At 37.2% G+C, this 18,525-nt stretch overlaps 1 protein-coding gene across 2 annotated transcripts; it reads right to left on the bottom strand.

Annotated features, from left to right (window-relative positions):
* Window positions 1-1,121: 1,121 nt before the first annotated feature.
* On the bottom strand, window positions 1,122-17,833 carry LOC117403130 (BTB/POZ domain-containing protein 3-like). 2 transcript variants are annotated; one of them, XM_034005150.3, is made up of 5 exons: window positions 17,438-17,833; window positions 9,942-10,212; window positions 9,023-9,113; window positions 8,193-8,311; window positions 1,122-4,543 (listed from the first exon to the last, which is right to left on the bottom strand). In XM_034005150.3, the coding sequence occupies exons 2-5, from the start codon at window positions 10,100-10,102 to the stop codon at window positions 3,511-3,513; spliced, it is 1,404 nt and encodes a 467-aa protein (XP_033861041.1). In that variant the 5' UTR covers window positions 10,103-10,212; window positions 17,438-17,833; the 3' UTR covers window positions 1,122-3,510. The 2 variants fall into 2 exon arrangements, with proteins under 2 accessions (XP_033861041.1, XP_033861040.1); XM_034005149.3 differs by lacking the exon at window positions 17,438-17,833 and having other exon boundaries at window positions 9,966-10,629.
* Window positions 17,834-18,525: the final 692 nt, after the last annotated feature.

The raw sequence follows: 18,525 nt of genomic DNA, 5'->3' as shown, positions 1-18,525 counted from the left end.
TGAATGTGCTACTGTTTGAGTGCAAGAATGTGTTATTTTTGGTGTAGCCCAGGCTAACAACGGCCGGGATAATCGTCCCAATAAACCGTCGATTCCAGTACCTGCAAATTATGTCTCCTTCCTGCATTTTCCACTTTACACTACAATATTAATTTGGCTTGTGATTGTAAATCATTTCAGATACAAAAATGGCAATATTCGTTATAAGGCAAAACACAAAATAACGCATCTCCTAATTATGGACCCCGACAACCGCATTATAACGGGGTAGCACTGTATTCGGTTTTCATCTCGTGCTCTGGTCCTAATCACAACTTAAAAAAAAACTCTGGTCTACCGGAAGCCTGGTTATGACTCCATTCCAAAAGTACTGATGGTTTAACTTTTCTTGTACAATACCCAGTATCGAATTTAACCGAGTTACAAAATACAGCAGTGTACAGAGAATGAAGCATTAAGTCTTTATCATCTGGAAAACAAGAGCGTCATCTGGGGTCGCAGGTCAAAGTGAAGCATGACTCAGTTTTGCCTCAGGAGTATCCTTAACACTGAAAATACAAAGTATACATGGTTTATGAGTTTTTAGAAGCTGTAGAAGCAAAGTCATACAAGCTCCCCTCTGGGGTATGCTGCAAGATAATGTGATTTTTGTTTCTATTTTTTAATTATTCCTTTCAAAATGCTAGATTTGCAGATATTCAAAACAGCATCACACGTCAAAATTCTATAAGATGTCTGGAGAAAACAAGAAAGATGTTTCAACAGTTCTACATAGCCGACACAGTGCAAATTATAGTATAATGTTTTACACAAAACTAATGTTCGTTTTTATAATCCACCGATTGCCACAGTGGGCTAAAATTTCTTTAATGGAGTAACATATGCTCCTGAAGAGGGCTCTCTTGACTTATCAATAACTTACACTGTAACGGGGGACAATATAGCTACTGCATATTAAAACATACCCCATCATGGATATCCGATAACCTTTGGATATCCGACAACTAAACAACCATGACCATGATCCTATCGATCCAATGTCAGCAACATACTGTGCACACTCAAAAAGAGCACCCCCCACACACACAAAAATCCTGTTGCAGTAACATACTACAATGATCCTCTTTTATGGTTTACAGGGCCAGTTTTATTTTTATTTGCAACTATCACACACATTATGTATCTATTAGCACTGTAACACTTAACGTACAGTAACATTCACTGTGAGGTACTTCATAAATAATTTCCTTCGTAACTAAAAGTTGCAGAACTAAAAGTTTATTTATTTATTTAAAAACAGGTGGTCTACAATCAGTGCAATATATGCAAAACTGAGAACATTTACCTCCGTACAACTTATGTTGAACAGTCTGCATAAGAACATACAGGGTTGTGCAGGGTAAATACAAGACACCCAAAACGTAATCATTGATAAAAAATGTGAATTTGTTTGTGACCCTAGTACACATTTTTCCCCCTAGTCGATGCGTGAAATTGAAAAAAGACACAGCGTCAATAATTTGAATTATTATTTTACACTAATTAATGGTTTCACAAGCATCACTTAACAATGATTCATACTATATTTCTCCTGGATGACCCTACTGTCGGTTCAGTTTGATATTCTGAACAGCATTTTTATAGGTGTTTTTAATGTAAATGTTTTTTTTGTTTTTTTTTAAAATCACATTTGAAGATATTTATCAAATAACTTAAATGCCACATACAATGATGGAGTTAGATATAGATATATTCTGCAGTCTGTTACATGGTCGTGCTTTACAAACATGAAAACACTTGTCACAGGTTCACGCCGGCTGGCCTATGCAAAAACATTGACATTTTAAAGGATTTCACACAGTTCAATTAATTTGTTATTGGTTATCATGACGCCAACTCATCACAAACACCTTTGGTGATAAGGTTTTATTTGCGTGGGAAAAATGTGAATCAAATGTGGTTAATTTGTCAAATGTTTATCTTAGTATAAAAACTGAAAGGTTGAAGCATAAAGGCTCTTCCAGATATAGGAAATATACACATTCCTTTCACACAATGCTGACTGAGGTTAGTGCTAGAATAAAATCTTGTTAAAATCACAAATGGAAGAGTCTGTACTCATTTGTTCCATTGTAGTTCTTACAGCGGGTGCAGATACTGGAACTTATTTAAATGGCAAAATGCCAGGAATCAAGCAGTGAAGCAGTACTTTTCTGTTCTTAACTGAGAGCAATTCCTCTGGGTATCAGTACATGCTAGCAGCAAACCCAAAGATTAAGGTAACTTACTGGCCGGCTTATTTACACAATGTTCACCAAGTCACTACGCATACCTACTCCTCACCTCACCAGTCAAAGGGATCTGTATATTTCACCACATAAAGCATGAAGGATTTGAAATGAAAATCGTTTTTCCAAATTGGCTATGCACAAGGACTTGACTAACACATCGTGAAGCGTCCAATTTAAGATGCATTTTGAAATCTGTGTACGTTCTTCATTACTAACTGAAAAAAGTGAGTTTTACATATTTTATCCACTTACTGATCAAGAGGACTGAATATCAATGCAGCTGCTGTGAAGCAAATCTCTTTTCACCCACTGAACTTCGCAATGGATCTAACCCAGCTACTGAAACCTGTAGACAAGGGCCCAGACTGGGAAGTCTTGGACAGGACTTGTCGAAAGCTTGACCAGTAGTGGTCGCTGGAGTGTAGTAAGGCTAGCCCAACCCAATCATACCTAATGCTATGGAAAGCCAATGCAGCAATCCATGTAGGTCACAAGCCAATATCATCAACTTGGTACAAGAGGGATTTGACCAATGCTCGACTCACCATTCACTTCAAACTGCAGTGCTTTTAAAAGGTAAGCCACTGAGGACACCCTATAATTGGTTATGATGTGTGAATAGGCATAGATCAATTTCCCAGAAATACAGAAACAAAGGAATCACAATTAAAAGTACATCAGAAACCTGCAGAAAAACAAAATGGCCGGCATCTTATCCAGTGTGTGTAGTAATGATATATTGAAAGCTTATTTATATGCTGGAAAATATGAAAGTGCACAATGTATTCTACCTTTGTTTGAAACATAATCCTAAACTTTGTACAAAGTAGACATTAAATGACTAGTTTATCATATTCATATATATCTCAAAACCATTTTTATATCACAGACATCCAGTGCTAGTTAGCTGTATATAATTCATGTCACAGCAGTGACCATCTATAACTGAGGTGGACAAGTATTCAGTGGGGCTTGCCGTTTGTTTTTAAAGTTATTTATGACACAGTAGTTAGCCTACTTTATATCAGGATTCAAGAAATTGAAATTATATACATGCATAAGGTCCAGCCCACAATACATTTCTAAAAGGCTACAAGAAAAACAGAAAGAAAAAAAGGAATATGTAATTTCATGCATGTTTTTGGAATTTGAATAATTAATATAAAGATTTTATGGCCATTATGCAGTAATGTAGTGTTACGTAGTTTGGAGCTCAACTTCAGGCATAGAATATGAGCTCTGGTATCTGACCGCCTTGCACGCCTGTTCCATTGGTGCTGTCTGAGGAACACTGAAACTGGAAGGTCACTTTCCCACACTGTACCTCTGTCATACCTTCCTGTCCAAAGTAGCTCAGTTCATTCCCATCGAGAACCACGCTTGCTGTATAAAAAGCATCAGGCTCAATCTGCACTGGGTATTCAAACCAGACGGGGAAGGTGTTGCTCGACCCATCGGAGAAATATTTGCTCAAGCTTGTGCCCAGGATGACCCCTTGTCGTTTGAGTTCGATCTTGGCGCTGTATTCTGCTGAACCGCAACTCGAGCCATACAGTCCAAAGCCAGCAATGAACACTCGCTTGTCCACGGCAAACTGGATACTGTCGCACCTTCCCCTGTAGCGCCACTGATTGCTACGGTAAGCGCATGACTGGAAACGGTGGCAGCGTTGGGGAACCAAGCCTTTCCTAGGCTTGCTCACAAACTCCAGGTCTGGCTTCTTGGCAGCAGTGTACCAAAGGAAGATATCGTTGGTCTCATTGAGGGTAAGGACGCCCGACTGGGCTGCTCCGTTGGCAAAGTCATCCAATGCCATGGTAGGGATGCGTATCAGGTAAACAGCCTTGCCCAACACCTTGCGCTTGTTGTCAATGGTGACAGTCATTTCCTGCCTTTGGCATTCAACCTCAGCCCAATTGAGTGCTGCTTCAAAGACGACAATCTCTTTAGCGTTGAGAGTCTCCCTCTTGAGGATGCTCTCCAGCGTCTGGGAATCAATGTCACAGAAGCCCTCGGATTTTAAAGCAAGCTCGGCTTGCGCATCGATCACCTCCCAGCAACGCTGGGTCAGGTCGGGCTCCTCGAACAGGCAGCTCTGTGACAACAGCACACAGGCGTTCTTGGCACTCAAGCTGGTCTCCAGGAAGTTGACACAGGCACGTGCCAGGTGGGGGACAATGTACTTCTTAGCAGCATATAAGGTGGCCAGCACTGTATCAGCACCCAGATCAATCTCATCACAATATATGTACCTGCAAGAAATCAAGAAAGACTTCATATTAAAAGTTATCACATCCAACAAGAGGTACACATTACATTTGTGTGGATCAAAAAAAATGAATGGGTAACAATTCAGCAGTTACTGTATTTAAGGATATATCCCACCTTACATCACTTCAAATACATCAGATAAGTTATTAATGACTTAAGTTTTTGAGGAACCTCACTAAATTTTCTCAAAAGCTCATTTAAATGTATGTTATTATATGTGGTTTTACGTGGCAATAGTCAAGGAACCTCCTGTGTAATTTGCCAAATGAAAACAATTATTAACTTTACAACCAAACCCTAATACTATAGTGCATTATATTTAGGGCTTCTGATTTTTGGTTTTAACCGATAAACGATAAACCCCCCCCCCCCCCCCCCCAAGGATACAAAAAATAAATAAAAAAGTAAAATCGGTGTATAAACAGTTGAAATGGTTCCTCAATTCTTGTTAACCACCCCTTTCCCATTAAAAAAAACCTACTACTACAAAAAACAAAACTACCTTTCCCAGTGCAGCTGGGCAATGTCCCTCCTTCCTGACTTGTATCTATCATTGACTCACTCTGAATACTTTAAATCCACCCCAACTACTGAGTGGCAGCGCATTCCTACATTTCTATTGGAGACTCCACTTGTGAGATTTAAAAAGAGATTACAATTATGAATGGAGGCTTGTTTGCTGGATTTAAAGCTGTATTACAGTTAAGATACGGAGGATTTAAAACAGAATGGCAAATTGTGGTGAAATGTAAAAAAAATGCCTATACGCAAAAAACGCAGAATAATGTGCCCGTGACCAGAAGGATTTCGTTGTGGAAGACAACAGAAAGAAAGTTACTACTATACATATTTCGACAAGCATTTTGTAAAGTAACCGAGAACAATAATTTCATACAGTACATAAAAAGCGAAAGCCCCCGGGGGAGGGGGGGGGGAAGATTTAAAACTTGAAAATAGCTCAAAATAACTCATTCATTCTATTATACTTTAGTAGCTGATCGACAGTTATAAATGGTTAATTTCAAAACATCGTATGCTTTTTCTGCCCATTGTCAAAACTACTTTACCACCTAACAGTTAGCTTAGTGTTTACTACATATCAGTGCACTTTAACATATTCCACCTACACAGCACAACCCACTCAGTTCCCATAAAATATAATGTATAACTATAAAAGAGAGAAAGGCTGGGTAGCCTCCATCTCCTGTGAAAGCGTGAAAATGAAAAGCTTGATGTAGTTATGACTGATCTCTACGACAGTTTGACAGGTTAATATATGTCAGGGAGCACAAAAGGAACAATACATCATGCAACAAAGATGCCAAACTCTTGAACTGGTTTATAAAATCTTTAAGTTGCCTTCCGACAGCACAGAGAATTTAATTGCTGGGTTAATGATCTCAGACGCTTCTTTAGTTTTTCCTGATCGTTAGAAAATCTTGCAGGATACACACAATGAACTGCAGCATATAAAATGTACAGGGAACTTAATTTACAAGGCAATGGGAACTGTTTATTTTTTTTTCAATTTTGTTTTTCAACTTCAGAATTCACCACTACATGGCAATGTCTAGAAATTGGAATAATGGCAGGATGCACCATTTCCCCCACTGGCTTTTACCATGGCAGTGGAGGTCATTATTAGGGCGTCAAAATGGGTTGCGGGAGGAGAACGCTTGGCTTCTGGAATGCGACTGCCACCAATTACAGCATACATGGATGACATGACAATATTGACTACAACAGTAGCCTGCACTAATCGGTTATTGAACAAACTAATCAATAACATGGAATGGGCACGAATGCCATTTAAGCCCACTAAGTCAAAGAGCATCTCTATAATTAAAAGGTAAAAGTAGTGGATAAGAGATTCTCCATTAACGATGAGGCAATGCCAGCAGTGTCTGAGAAGCCTGTGAAAAGTCTTGGGAGATGGTATGACGGGGACCTAAAAGACATAGTTCGTGTGGGACACTCCACAACCCGGTTTCTCAGAGACATCGGATTCAGTGGTCAAGAGTTGCGACACATAGTGAAGAACTTATCTGAAGCAGCAGAGAGGCGCAGCAACTGACTCTGGTTGAGATGAAAAGATTCTGTTTGGGGACCTCAAGCACAGTAAAAAACGTTGATGTAAAGGAAGGTAAGTAAGCTGGGCTTAGCTGAGTGGGGGACGGAGGGGGGTGATGCTGGGACGCCAGAATCACTGTCGAGTAAAAGCCAGTGGGGGAAAATATTTTGAGAAAATAATCGAGACCCTGAGAATAAACGTGTATTATGTCATTGCAATTTCTTTTAATCTGCCCAAACATCAATATTTTTCAACAAAACTTTCAGGAAGTATTGTATCTAGCAGAATACATAATAAAAAATACTTAACTTTAAAAAAAAAAAAGTGTTGGGGGGGGGGGGGGAAGCAAAACGTTTATATAGATTCTGAAGTACTTCATAATGTACCGCAGTGTTCTGAAAAAAAGGACACCATTTCCAAGATGCTATTGTAAAAAATATTTTTAGTGAGTGAATTTTTATAGGAAGAGAGCCAAAAAAACACCTGGTCCTGGGGGAGCATCCCACTGAAAAATGCTTGATCCTGAAAGGGTTAAAGTCGTGAAAAAAAGCTAAGTATTGAAATCAATTTCGCTCTGCTCCCCCTCCATGAACTACAGCGTTTCCATATACCATTTTGAAAATAAATAGTTTAAAAAAATATCTTAAACTTTCAGCTTTTTACAAAAGATTTGGGTCACTATTAAGACACTTTGGTAGTTAAATTGATGTTTTGTTGCCATTGCTCCCGGTCTGTCCGTTCTCCTCTGGTCGGTCTGCCTGCTGCCACTGAACTGCCACTGTGATCTGATGCAGAATATTTATAAATGCATCTCGACAATTCCTGCTGTACCTTAACACTGGCCCAGTAGTTCTCCACATTGTCCAACCGTAAACTACAAAGTCAGTTTGATAAGTAACCAGGTATTCCATGCAAATAACGTCTTTCTCGCCACTGTGAAGCAGTAACACAAATCTGGTATGGATACCTCCTTTTACTACCCTGGATAACAAAGGACGATTTAAAAAAAAAAAAAAAAAAAGCACTCTCATCTGATACTGTTGCAGGTCTTGTGAGGAAGGGTCTGCGTGATTTAAAAGGCAGACTCATTTGCGCTGTGCCATAATGAAAATGGGCAGTAATATTTTACTTTAAAATGTAATGAACAAACCAAGAATTACAACAAATCAAATGAAGAAAAACTGCACTTTCAATGGCAACTCAACATCTATAAATTGCTTTTTTTTTGGTTTCATAATTATTTTTTTTTTTAATTATATTGAACTATTTTTTCTTAGCTCAGTTTTAGATGGAAGGATATTTAATAAAAATCACTTTTTTGTTAATTAAAAAACGTTTCAACTTTTTTTTTTTCAATTTAGTTAGTTAACCCATTTTATAAGTGCAATAAGGCACTTCAGGGTTTGTGATATACTCTAAACAGCAGAGTCTATCACACACCCTGTTGTGCCTTATTGCTTACGTATACAACAGCCATAGAGTTATGAGACCATATTATGAGGCAAGTGGAAAGGGACATTGTCTTAAAGGACTAAAACAATTGTAACAACGACACCTACTTCAGCATAGCAAGAAAGGCAGCAGGTTCCACATCAGGGATTCTGATTTCATCCTTGTCCTCTGCAAGCTCTCCATAAAACATGGCATGAAACACAGAGCTTCCAACGGCCAAGACATACTTAAAAAAAACAAAAAAGAGAGAAAAAGGAAAACAAAAATGATAATAAAGATTAGAGGTTTTCAAAATCATATTGACATTAACTGTGACTGCAAAATCCTAGTTGCAGACTCATTTTTAGGATTTCCGAATACCACTAAATAACATTACGTGCCACTTGTTAAGCATTAAGACTCAGAAATTCCATTTAACCCACTACACCATTAATTCTCTACTACCCATCAAGTTAATTGTAAAAATTGTAAATCCCCTTAATCTCTGAGTATTCGTTATTTAGATTACATGGTCATGATAATTAAAATCTCTACCTTGGACTTAAATTAACAGGAGAAGAGGTCTAACTAATACAGGAACTCAAAACAGGTTTTGCCTTGACTTGTCTCCATTAGTCTTTATGAAAGCCTGACATACTCTTGGAGGACTGTATTGATGTTTTTAATGTTGTCTGACAATGGAAGCCATCCCTAGACAAAATAGCTCAGTTGTAACGCTTGTGCGTCGGTTGCATCTTAGACCTAGAATATCTGTCAATGGCTGGGTCCCTCTACCTGCCAGGTTTTACTGCAATATATATTTAATGTTGAAAAAACATACCCGATGCTTTAGATTTTGATTATATGCAGAACCTAAATTATTTTAATATGATCTAAGAAACTGGTGTAGCTTTGTAGACATTTCAGTTCTCATCCTAATGCAGCTAATAATGCTTACTCGGTGTCCTGGCAACCGCTGTGTCCCCCCAGGTGGACCAACCACAAAATGAACATCTGCCATCAAGTCATTGTTAAACATCACTGCATTTCTGGAAAACAGGGAAACACAGGATATTGCATCAGAACACCTATGTATGTATAACTATCATCTGTCCTGTCGACTGGCAATTATCACTGTGACGGCATATCAAGCCGTGGCAGTCATCACTACATTATAAATTAGTGTAATAGACATATGAATGAGTGCAATGGAAAGACAACTGTCTGGGCCAGATGACACAAAACAGCTTTCTTGTAATAGCTCATTATACTGTATGCATGCCCAGTAGGATTATATTTAACAAACAGAAGACAGCGTTTGTGTTACTTTAAAGCTGCAGTGTCACACAATTGTAATTTTTGTAATATGCTTCTTTATTGTCTGTATATCACACTCTTACATAGCCTTCTATCTAAGTATTTTGAAGCTTCAGAGAGTTTACACTGGGATTCTAGAAGCCAAACAGTTACAATACTCAACTACAGTACTGCTGCAGCAGGTAAAAGTTATTTACTGTCCAACACTTATTTTATTATTACATATTATGACTCAAGAAGCAAAACAAACATTACAAAAGGCAATTACCTTGTTTTTCAACATTTTATCAAATATATTGAGCAGATTTATTCAATATAAAAGGCTATTTATTATTTAACATGTTCATTTGATTATTTGCTTATTAAAACAATAAATAATAATAATAATAATAATAATAATAATAATAATAATAATAATAATAATAAAAAAGGGGTCATAATAAACACTTTCATATCAAATAAAGGAAATGAATCTAAGGCAATTTGTTAAAAACTTTACAGCAGTACTCATTATAGTCATAACTCCCCAAACTGAAATGATTTAGAAAACAGATACTAACCGGGGAGGTCTCCCTTTCACATACCTCTCTCGGATGGTGGGGTACAGCCCTTGCCAGTTAGGAGCCGGGACAGCGTTATTGTTATTCAGATTTTGCTGATGATAGTTCTGGACAGTGGTGGTGCTGGTCGGTTTCCTAGTGGGAAATATCTCAGCAGCCATCTTCTTTTTCTTAGTTTTCAAGGTGATTATTTCATAGCACACTGGCGGCACCTTGGAGTTTGTAGGGCTCCCCTTTTTGTTACTTTTCTTAGACCTGATCTTCACCGACTCTGGAAGCATCAAGAAGAAAGTGAGACATTTCATGTTCCTTCCTTTGGCATCTACCATGAGTGTGTTTACCTGCTCAGCTCAGCAGTGGAGTCGCATGCAAAGAACATCAAAAAGGAGAGAATCTCCAGGATTGTTGAATGAATCGAACAGTTAACAAGTGAACTCCCCCAGGCAGGACAAGCTGACATTTACTCACGGTACAGCTCAGTCATCCAATAAATAAATCAGCTCTTAAGTTTGATCGAGTGCTTGACAGGCTGTTTTACTCTCCATCATTGTAACTTATCTACATTTAGATTGGCTGCAGTGAAGCTATGAGCCCCACTTTTGCATAAGGAAACCCTCTGAGTTTGCCTAATATGCCTGCTACTCTGTGCTGGGCTGTTTTGCTGACTACAGGAGTTGAACGGATGAGGAGAGTAGAAATTGTAACCCTGCAGATGGAGTCAGGCAGCCAGCAATTCTATGCCAATAGCTGGAGTCACTGTTTGTGATTGGACGCAGCAGCTCAGTGGCACCTACTGTAATATGCAATGCTCTCCAATTAAAGAGACAGCCCTCTTTTTATTATGTTCACTGATGTTACTTCATTGCTATTACTATAAAATATGGTGTACAGGAATGATTTATTATGTACTTACAGTATTCTACAAATATAAATAAATCAAACAGATTTTTTTTATTAAGGTTAATATAAACTACGGCTGGAAGAGTTAAACATTTAAACGGTAAACGTAATAAAACAAATATTTCTGTTTAACTTTAATTACATGTAGGCCTATACACCCTCTCTCATTTTCGCAATAAAGAAAAATCTAGAAAAATAAAGAAAAATCTAAGAGATAGAAGCAAGTATACTTTTACATTTTATTTAACTTCTTTAAGTCGCTTTGGATAAAAGCGTCTGGTAAATAATTAAATGATCATTTTGATAACTTTCAAATACCACCTTTTTTTCCCGCTAGTCTTTGTACTACTATATACAGTGTCTTTTTTGGCACCAACCCCATTTTTTGAGCACCCTGCCCAGTTAACTCACACTAGACTTTAGGAACTGATTCTGCAAGTTTGCAACATTCGCTCTAGAACAAATGGATGCGAATAAAAAATAATGATGTTCATACAGCTGTTTGTGTCAGGAGTTAAATAATTGATACCATGTGCTTTATAGGATCTCAAAAACAATATAGGCCTACTTTGTCAACTTACTGTGTAAACTGACTGTGGGGGCGGAAGTGTAGTCGCAAAGGTGCTTATTGTAGTCTAGTTTTGTATTTTTATTAGTAGCCACTATACCTCGGGCAGCGGACTACATAAATCTGACATACAGAGCACGTGTAGAGGTTAGTGTGGCTTGACTGCGGAACTTGACTGTCTGCTTACTGCATTCAGATCTTGTGACTGCTTCCTCCCTTGTAAAACCTGCTAGCCACCATGCTACTTGTGCCGTACAGGCGTACAACTTCCATCCCTTGCAGCAGCAGGAGGTGATGTCAACCTCAGGAAGCAAAAGCAAAATATTTTCAAAGTCTGTAGAAAATATTTGACGCAAAAACTCTTTAAAAACAAAACGCGGTGAACTCATTGGTTGCTGACTTTGAGACTTGTGAGTGGGTATAACACACTGCCCGATGTGAGGGAAAAAAAGCTGATGCATCGATTCATCGACGTTATGAAAGGGCAAAAAAAAACTGTTATCATATTAAATTGATTACATCAGTTTAGTAATTAATTATATTAAATTGTTGTTTTTTTACCTTATTCGTCTTGATTTGTACCAATTGGGGGTCAAAGCAAAATAAAAATAAAAAGTTGTTTAAATCCATAACTAGTCAGAGTAACAACCAATCAAGAGAAAAACTATGCATGGCATTTTAATAAAACGCAAAACAATAACAGCAGTGCGTTTCTAAAACACAGATGTAAAAGACATTTCCCTTTTTCATCCATATCTACTGCTCCCTGCATCTTCTTTTAAAAAAAAAAAAATTTAAAAAAAAAAATCATCCACGGAGGTCCCATCTAGTATACCAGCAGAACAGGGTTTAGTTGTCAAAACAGAGGGTAGACCTGCAAACACTGTCGTTTACATGAGGATCATCTAAAACATGACAATTTTGATTGGAAGCTCCTGAGAATCTTTAAGACTTTGATTTGGAAAGAGCAAAAGTATTTTTTGACTTGGGCACTAAAAGAAAAATGAAATAACTTTTAAAACAGCAAAACTGTAAATAGTTATGATGTTGACAGCTACCCGCAGAGACAGTGGTATGTGTTCTACAAAACTGATTTTTACATTGTGAATGGGGGGGATTTTCAAAAGAAATCGTTTTGTCTATTTCTACTACCGGTACCGTTACTTACACTGTGTTCTGTTTTGCATGTTAACTTTGTTAATCTGAAATAGTTACACTGGAAAAATAATATAACTACATTGATGCAACATGTAAAAACGCAGATGTTATATTTGAAAACGCAGATTTTGAGATGGGTATGGTTTTTACAAATGTACATTTCTAAAGGCTAGCGCGACCTCTGCATCTCATTAAATGGTCACTCAAATTAGTTGTGTTACCGGAGTATCCCAAACATTGCTTTCTTTATTTTTTTTTCTTGCCGTCTTACTTTAGAAAATAATTGTCAAACCTCGAAAGACATTGTAGCTCGCTCGATACAGTATTTGTAATTCTAGCACAACGCTCTTAACTCGCTCTGTTACTTTGAAGACTCCTGCACAGATCCAATCCCATCAGTAAACACTCACAGGGGGCGGGGCATGGGGGAGAAGCTGAACTCAATCGCATGCAGATTAAGAGAGTCAGACCTGAGGGGAGCAGAGAAGCTTAATGAAAAAATAACTGCCGATTCCAAATTTAATAAAAATATAAGTTTTCCTTTGTTAAAACCTTTTACGCAAAAACGATGCACTGGCTTGACTATCGATAGTTATCAAATGATACGATGCATCGATACATTGATGTATTGCCTCAGCCTTACTTAACACCCAAGTTGAGCTTTTGCTCGATGATATTTTAGCACATAAAACTTATTTTTGGCAAAAGGTCCAGAGCCACTGCTAAATTTAAAATATGGAAGGATATAACTGAAAAAAGGAACCTCTTCCATAAAAAGGTCAAATAAAGTCCAAAAAAGATTCTGGGACCTAACATTGTGATGCACCACCTAGTAAATAATAATAACAACAACAACAACAACAATGTGTGCCTGTAGAAAAAAAATCCTTAATTTATTTCAATATCCCGGTGTATTCTCTGATGCAATATTAACATTCATATTCTTTACATGCAATATCTGAATGTTTCTGTATGTTTGTGAAAAATCCTAATAAAAATGTTAAACATCAATATGTGTTTGCCACATATGTTTTCGAATGGTCAGATGTTAATTATGTATTTAATATATTCTAAAATTAGCCAGCCTCCACTTATAAGCCTCTGTTCAAATTTTCTGAACAAGGAACTGTTCTCCACAATAAATGAGTCGTGGCATGAGCCAGGGTACTTAGCAACTGCATCATTAATACATTGTGCATCACATAAAACTTGCATAGTTAAAGAATGATGTTTTCATTCCTTGAATCTGGGGATATTGCAACATGTGTGCAATCTATTACACCTAACACGTTTCGGCAGCCAGACAACCAACTGATAACATTTGTGTTTGGTTCTATTTTGTTCCACATCCGCAATTGGAAATAGTATATACCCTTGTCCTATGGAAAAGCGCATCTGTGACATCAGTCAGTATCTTTGACACAGAAGACTGACAGATGCCTGATCTGTCCCCAGCTGTTGTCTGGGTGGCACCCGTTGCATGAAAATGAATACTGCGGTCAGGCTATCAGACGCTTTCAAATTCTTGATCAAGCTATCAGCACTAAAAAATAATTCGCTTTGTTCATGGAAAATCTGACTGTGCACTCACAGTAGACCTCCCCGACTGTCATTATTTAGAATAACAAGATAAATTACTGTGGAATTCTGGAGAAATTACATGAATTGGTGAATCTGTCATTATGGAGATGCAATAAATTGAAATCCCCCCATTGTCCGTGAGAAATAAAACTGTACACATTTTATACTTACTCCACTAGCATTATTATGAATTTCAAGATATAATACTGTACAATTTTGCAGGAATGAAGAACCAAAATCGTCTCAGACAGATAAAAAACAATAACAATAAAACACTGACACGATTTTACAGCTTAGCGTATAGATCCAATAGGCTTCTCTTTGAAATCATTCATTAACAATATTGCCACCTCTCTCCGAAGGGCAAACTTTTTCAATTCCAATAAATCTAAGGCTAGAAACAGAACCATGATTAATTAAATTTTCTATAATGTCTCGCAATCGCATAGTCCATGTTGGAGTTACGTATAGCTGCCTTATGTTCAGCTATACGTATTTTTAATTGTCTTTTAGTTTGTCCAACATAGACTAGGCCACGCGGACATTTAAGTAAGTAAACTACATGTGTAGTGTTACAATTGATGAAACTGTCTATGTTAAATTTACGTCCAGGCAGTGGGTGGTTAAATTTTTTGTGTCATTGTGTATTAGAACAGTGGATACATTTTCCACATCAAAAATTACCATGTGGAACACTGACTTTAGTTAGCCAATTTCCATTCCTTTTGGGAGTTTTATACATAGAAGACATCAAAATATCTGTAATGTTTCTTCCTCATTTAAAACTAAATCTCGGATATACTTGTTAGTGACCGAAGTTGTGGCTCACACCGTAATACCTTCCAATGTTTATAAACATTTTTTTCTAATATCATTAGAGGCAGGATTGTATTCTATATATATATATATATATATATATATATATATATATATATATATTAGCTCAAATAGGTTACTAACAACAAAATACATTGACAAAATAAAACTAATAGGCTAAATGTAGCAGGTTTCACTTATTTAAGCAAGTATTTCAAAATATGGTATATGTACGTATTAGTATTAAACTGTGTATGTATATGATTGTGTTCAAGGGGAGTGTTTTCGGCGTATGTAGCTATAGTGTTTTATTCTTGAAAGGGAGTGTTTTGAACGTGAATTTAAAGTGCAGCAGAGTGTTTTGAACGTACACTCATTACACTCTAGAGCAGTGTTTCCAACCGTTCCTGGCGGCACACCGTGTCTGCTGGTTTTCGTTCCAAAGCAGCGCTCAATTGCTTAATTAAACCCTTCATTGAACTAATAAAGTGATTAACTGGGCATTTTCATGTTATTTTCAAGCTCTTAATTTGTTGATACGGTTCAATTAAGCAATTGAGTGCTGCGTTGGAACGAAAACCAGCAGACACGGTGTGCTGCCAGGAACAGGGTTGAGAAACACTGCTCTAGAGTGTTATCAACTTGCATTCAAAACACTCTAGTGTTTTGGGTGTCCTACACACAATTCAAGCCCTGATAGTTCATATGAGAAATGTGAAGGGTGAGAAAGCGTGAAGTTTCCCTTTAGTGGGAGCAGCGCACGGCTGGTGTTTTGGCCAGCTTCGGCTTTTGTTAGCTGCTTTTACCCACACTGTTTTGTTTTGTATTTTCTTGTGTTAATTTATTTTATGTACACTTGTGTGTATGTTTTTCTGCATTAGGACTAAGGGGGAAAAATGGGGGCCCACAAATTTGTTTGGCGCCAGGACCACAAAAAGTTAATCCGGCCCTGGTCTGGGAGGTCTACTGTGAGTGGATGGTCAGATTTTCCGTGAACAAAGCAAATGTTTTTTAGCGCTAATAGATTGACCAAGCTTGACCGAAGTAAAATGAATGGTTACTGTAACCTTTACATACAGGTCGGTACGGCGTGACTGCGGGCTGTTTGTGATTCTAAATCAGACTTAAGCAGATCACACAGCTCTGTTACAGTGCCTATATCCAATCTGTATCAACGCATAACCTGTTTTAGAGTTAGATCTAGAAATGTCTGACGAGACAGTAATATTCTGGGTTTAGTGTAGGGTCGTTTTTTCCTCATCCCTTCCCTCTGGTGCTGCAGTCAAAGAATTGGAAGCGCTTCGACATTCTCCATTGTAGATTACAGCTCAGTAGCCCTGTCCGCTGTCACAGTTTAAATAAGACAGAAGGGGGCATGTCTTAATTAGCAAGTGTACTTTGCACCTTTTGAAAATAAGACGTCATTTGCCAAATAGAACCAATTATGAATTGCAATTGCTTAACAAATTGTAATGCGAGTGTATTTACCCTTTCAAAAATCAAGCTGTTAGTATTCATTAATGCCAAAGCATCATCTCTTGTAAAGCATGATATCACTTTTTTTTATGGACGTTTGATGTAATAATTGAATAAATAGCAGCCCAGAATGTACTTCAACAAATGGGACATCACCTCATTTCATACGTATTGGCAAAACCAGAATAATTTACTGTATCCACAATGGCACTGACAGATTATACCTCTGGTCTAAAAGACAGTATGCAAACCAAAACAGTCACAGGAAGAAAAAAAACTCGGCATTGTTGTTGATAACCAAACACCAAATATTTACATTTAATTTTAAAGGAGTCTGTCCCTGAATAGATGTTATCAGCTTAATAATGTGTGCCGTAGAGTATTAATAAGTACCTTGTTTTGGAAGGACCCAGCTAACTACATGCAATTTAAAATCAAAATATTAAGTGCTTTCCTGCTACGTTTTTGGCACAGGCTTATAGATTCCGTTTCCTGTGCCACTTCCACAAATAGACTGGTCCAAAATGAGCATTTTTAATAAAAACACTGAAACACAAAATAACAAATAAATAATAATAATAACAACAATAATAACCTTCCCTGACAACTCTTCTTTTCTTTTTTCTTACCCAATGGTCTACAAGTTTATGGAACAACTAAGCACCCCTATCCATTTCAAAATAGTTCCTTCCATTGTATGTTCAAAGGGCATTATTCCTAATTATTTCCAAATTTAAAAGTCAACATATGACAAATAAATGGAAACGATTTTTGTAAATAACTTAAAAGGACGTGTCTATAGGCTATAGGTTTGGGGGGGGGGGGGGGGGGACTATATTTCATTTAATTTTACTTACGTGCACTTATAGTTTCAAATGGAACGTTCTGTATCTACTTGTAAACACGAACCAAAGTCAAATACATACGGTGATAAACATTTGTTTGTTTTATTAAAAAAAAAAAAGAGAGAGAGAGAAAGAAAGAAAAAAATACTTACCACTGTTTATCCATCTTTTCCTTCCGATAGACCATCAAAAATTCGAATACGAACGACTGTAGTTTCCAAGTAACTGAGGGAAAAGACTCTAAAAAAAAAGACAGCGCCTCTATTACATTTGTGCGGCTACAAAATATATTTTTGGCGATTGATTCCCAGCAATAATATGACCAATAAAATAAGCATAGTATCCTAAATTGAAAACTCTCCAAACATATGTATCTCTCTCAATGATGAAAATGGCAAGCACAGAAAGTTTTCTACCAGAAGGCGCTGATTCATAAACTATTGTTTCCGAACTGCAGTGTAACTGCAAGGACTTACTGAGAACTGCCCCTAGTCAGGCCCCTTTGCTTAGTTTTATGGGAATAACCAGAGTGAGGCGGACGGGACAGGGCTGACTGAATGTATGTTATTTTTATTATTTTTTATTATGTTTTTATTATTTCTAAAACTTACAATAGTGAAAAAAAGTGGGAAAAAACTGCAAGTGCATTGGAGAAGACCTTTATTGCAGTATACATACTGGCACCCATATTGTTAAAATACTTGTTTTTGCTGTATATTTTTTTTTGTGGTATCTTGTTTAGTTGTGTATTTTAATTGTTTATTTTCCTGTCACATTTCCTTAAATTTATTTTAAATTTTACTGTAAAATCTGCTGAAAATTAAATGTTTAAAGAAGTTATCAGTTTTTCTTGGTATTTCTACACGCCCTAGTGCATCACGTGTAAATTACACATTACATATAAACACATGTTTTAAATAAATAACTGTAAACAAGTGTCACATTTTCTAACTGTATTCCGAAACTTGGGATACTTGCTGATATTTTAATTAGGCAGACTGGCTTCTGCCAAGCTACCTGTTCACCTGACAACAAAGATCTGTGTGCGTTGTTAAATTCACCGCTGCATGCACCGATGTAAAGCAGATTCACCAAACAGTTGTTAAATTCACCAGGAGTTGCTCAACGAACTGTTGTTAAATTCTCTGGTCCGGGTTGAGAGTCGGTGAACTGCACCAAAACCAAAATGGCCGCTCCCACTGTGGAAGTTTGTCTTGTACAGGGATACTATTATATATAT

The sequence above is a fragment of the Acipenser ruthenus genome, chromosome 5 (genome assembly GCF_902713425.1).
Source record: "Acipenser ruthenus chromosome 5, fAciRut3.2 maternal haplotype, whole genome shotgun sequence".
Classification (NCBI taxonomy): Eukaryota; Metazoa; Chordata; class Actinopteri; order Acipenseriformes; family Acipenseridae; genus Acipenser; species Acipenser ruthenus.
Note: the sequence above shows the minus strand (reverse complement) of the source record. Positions and strands in the feature narration are given on the sequence as shown.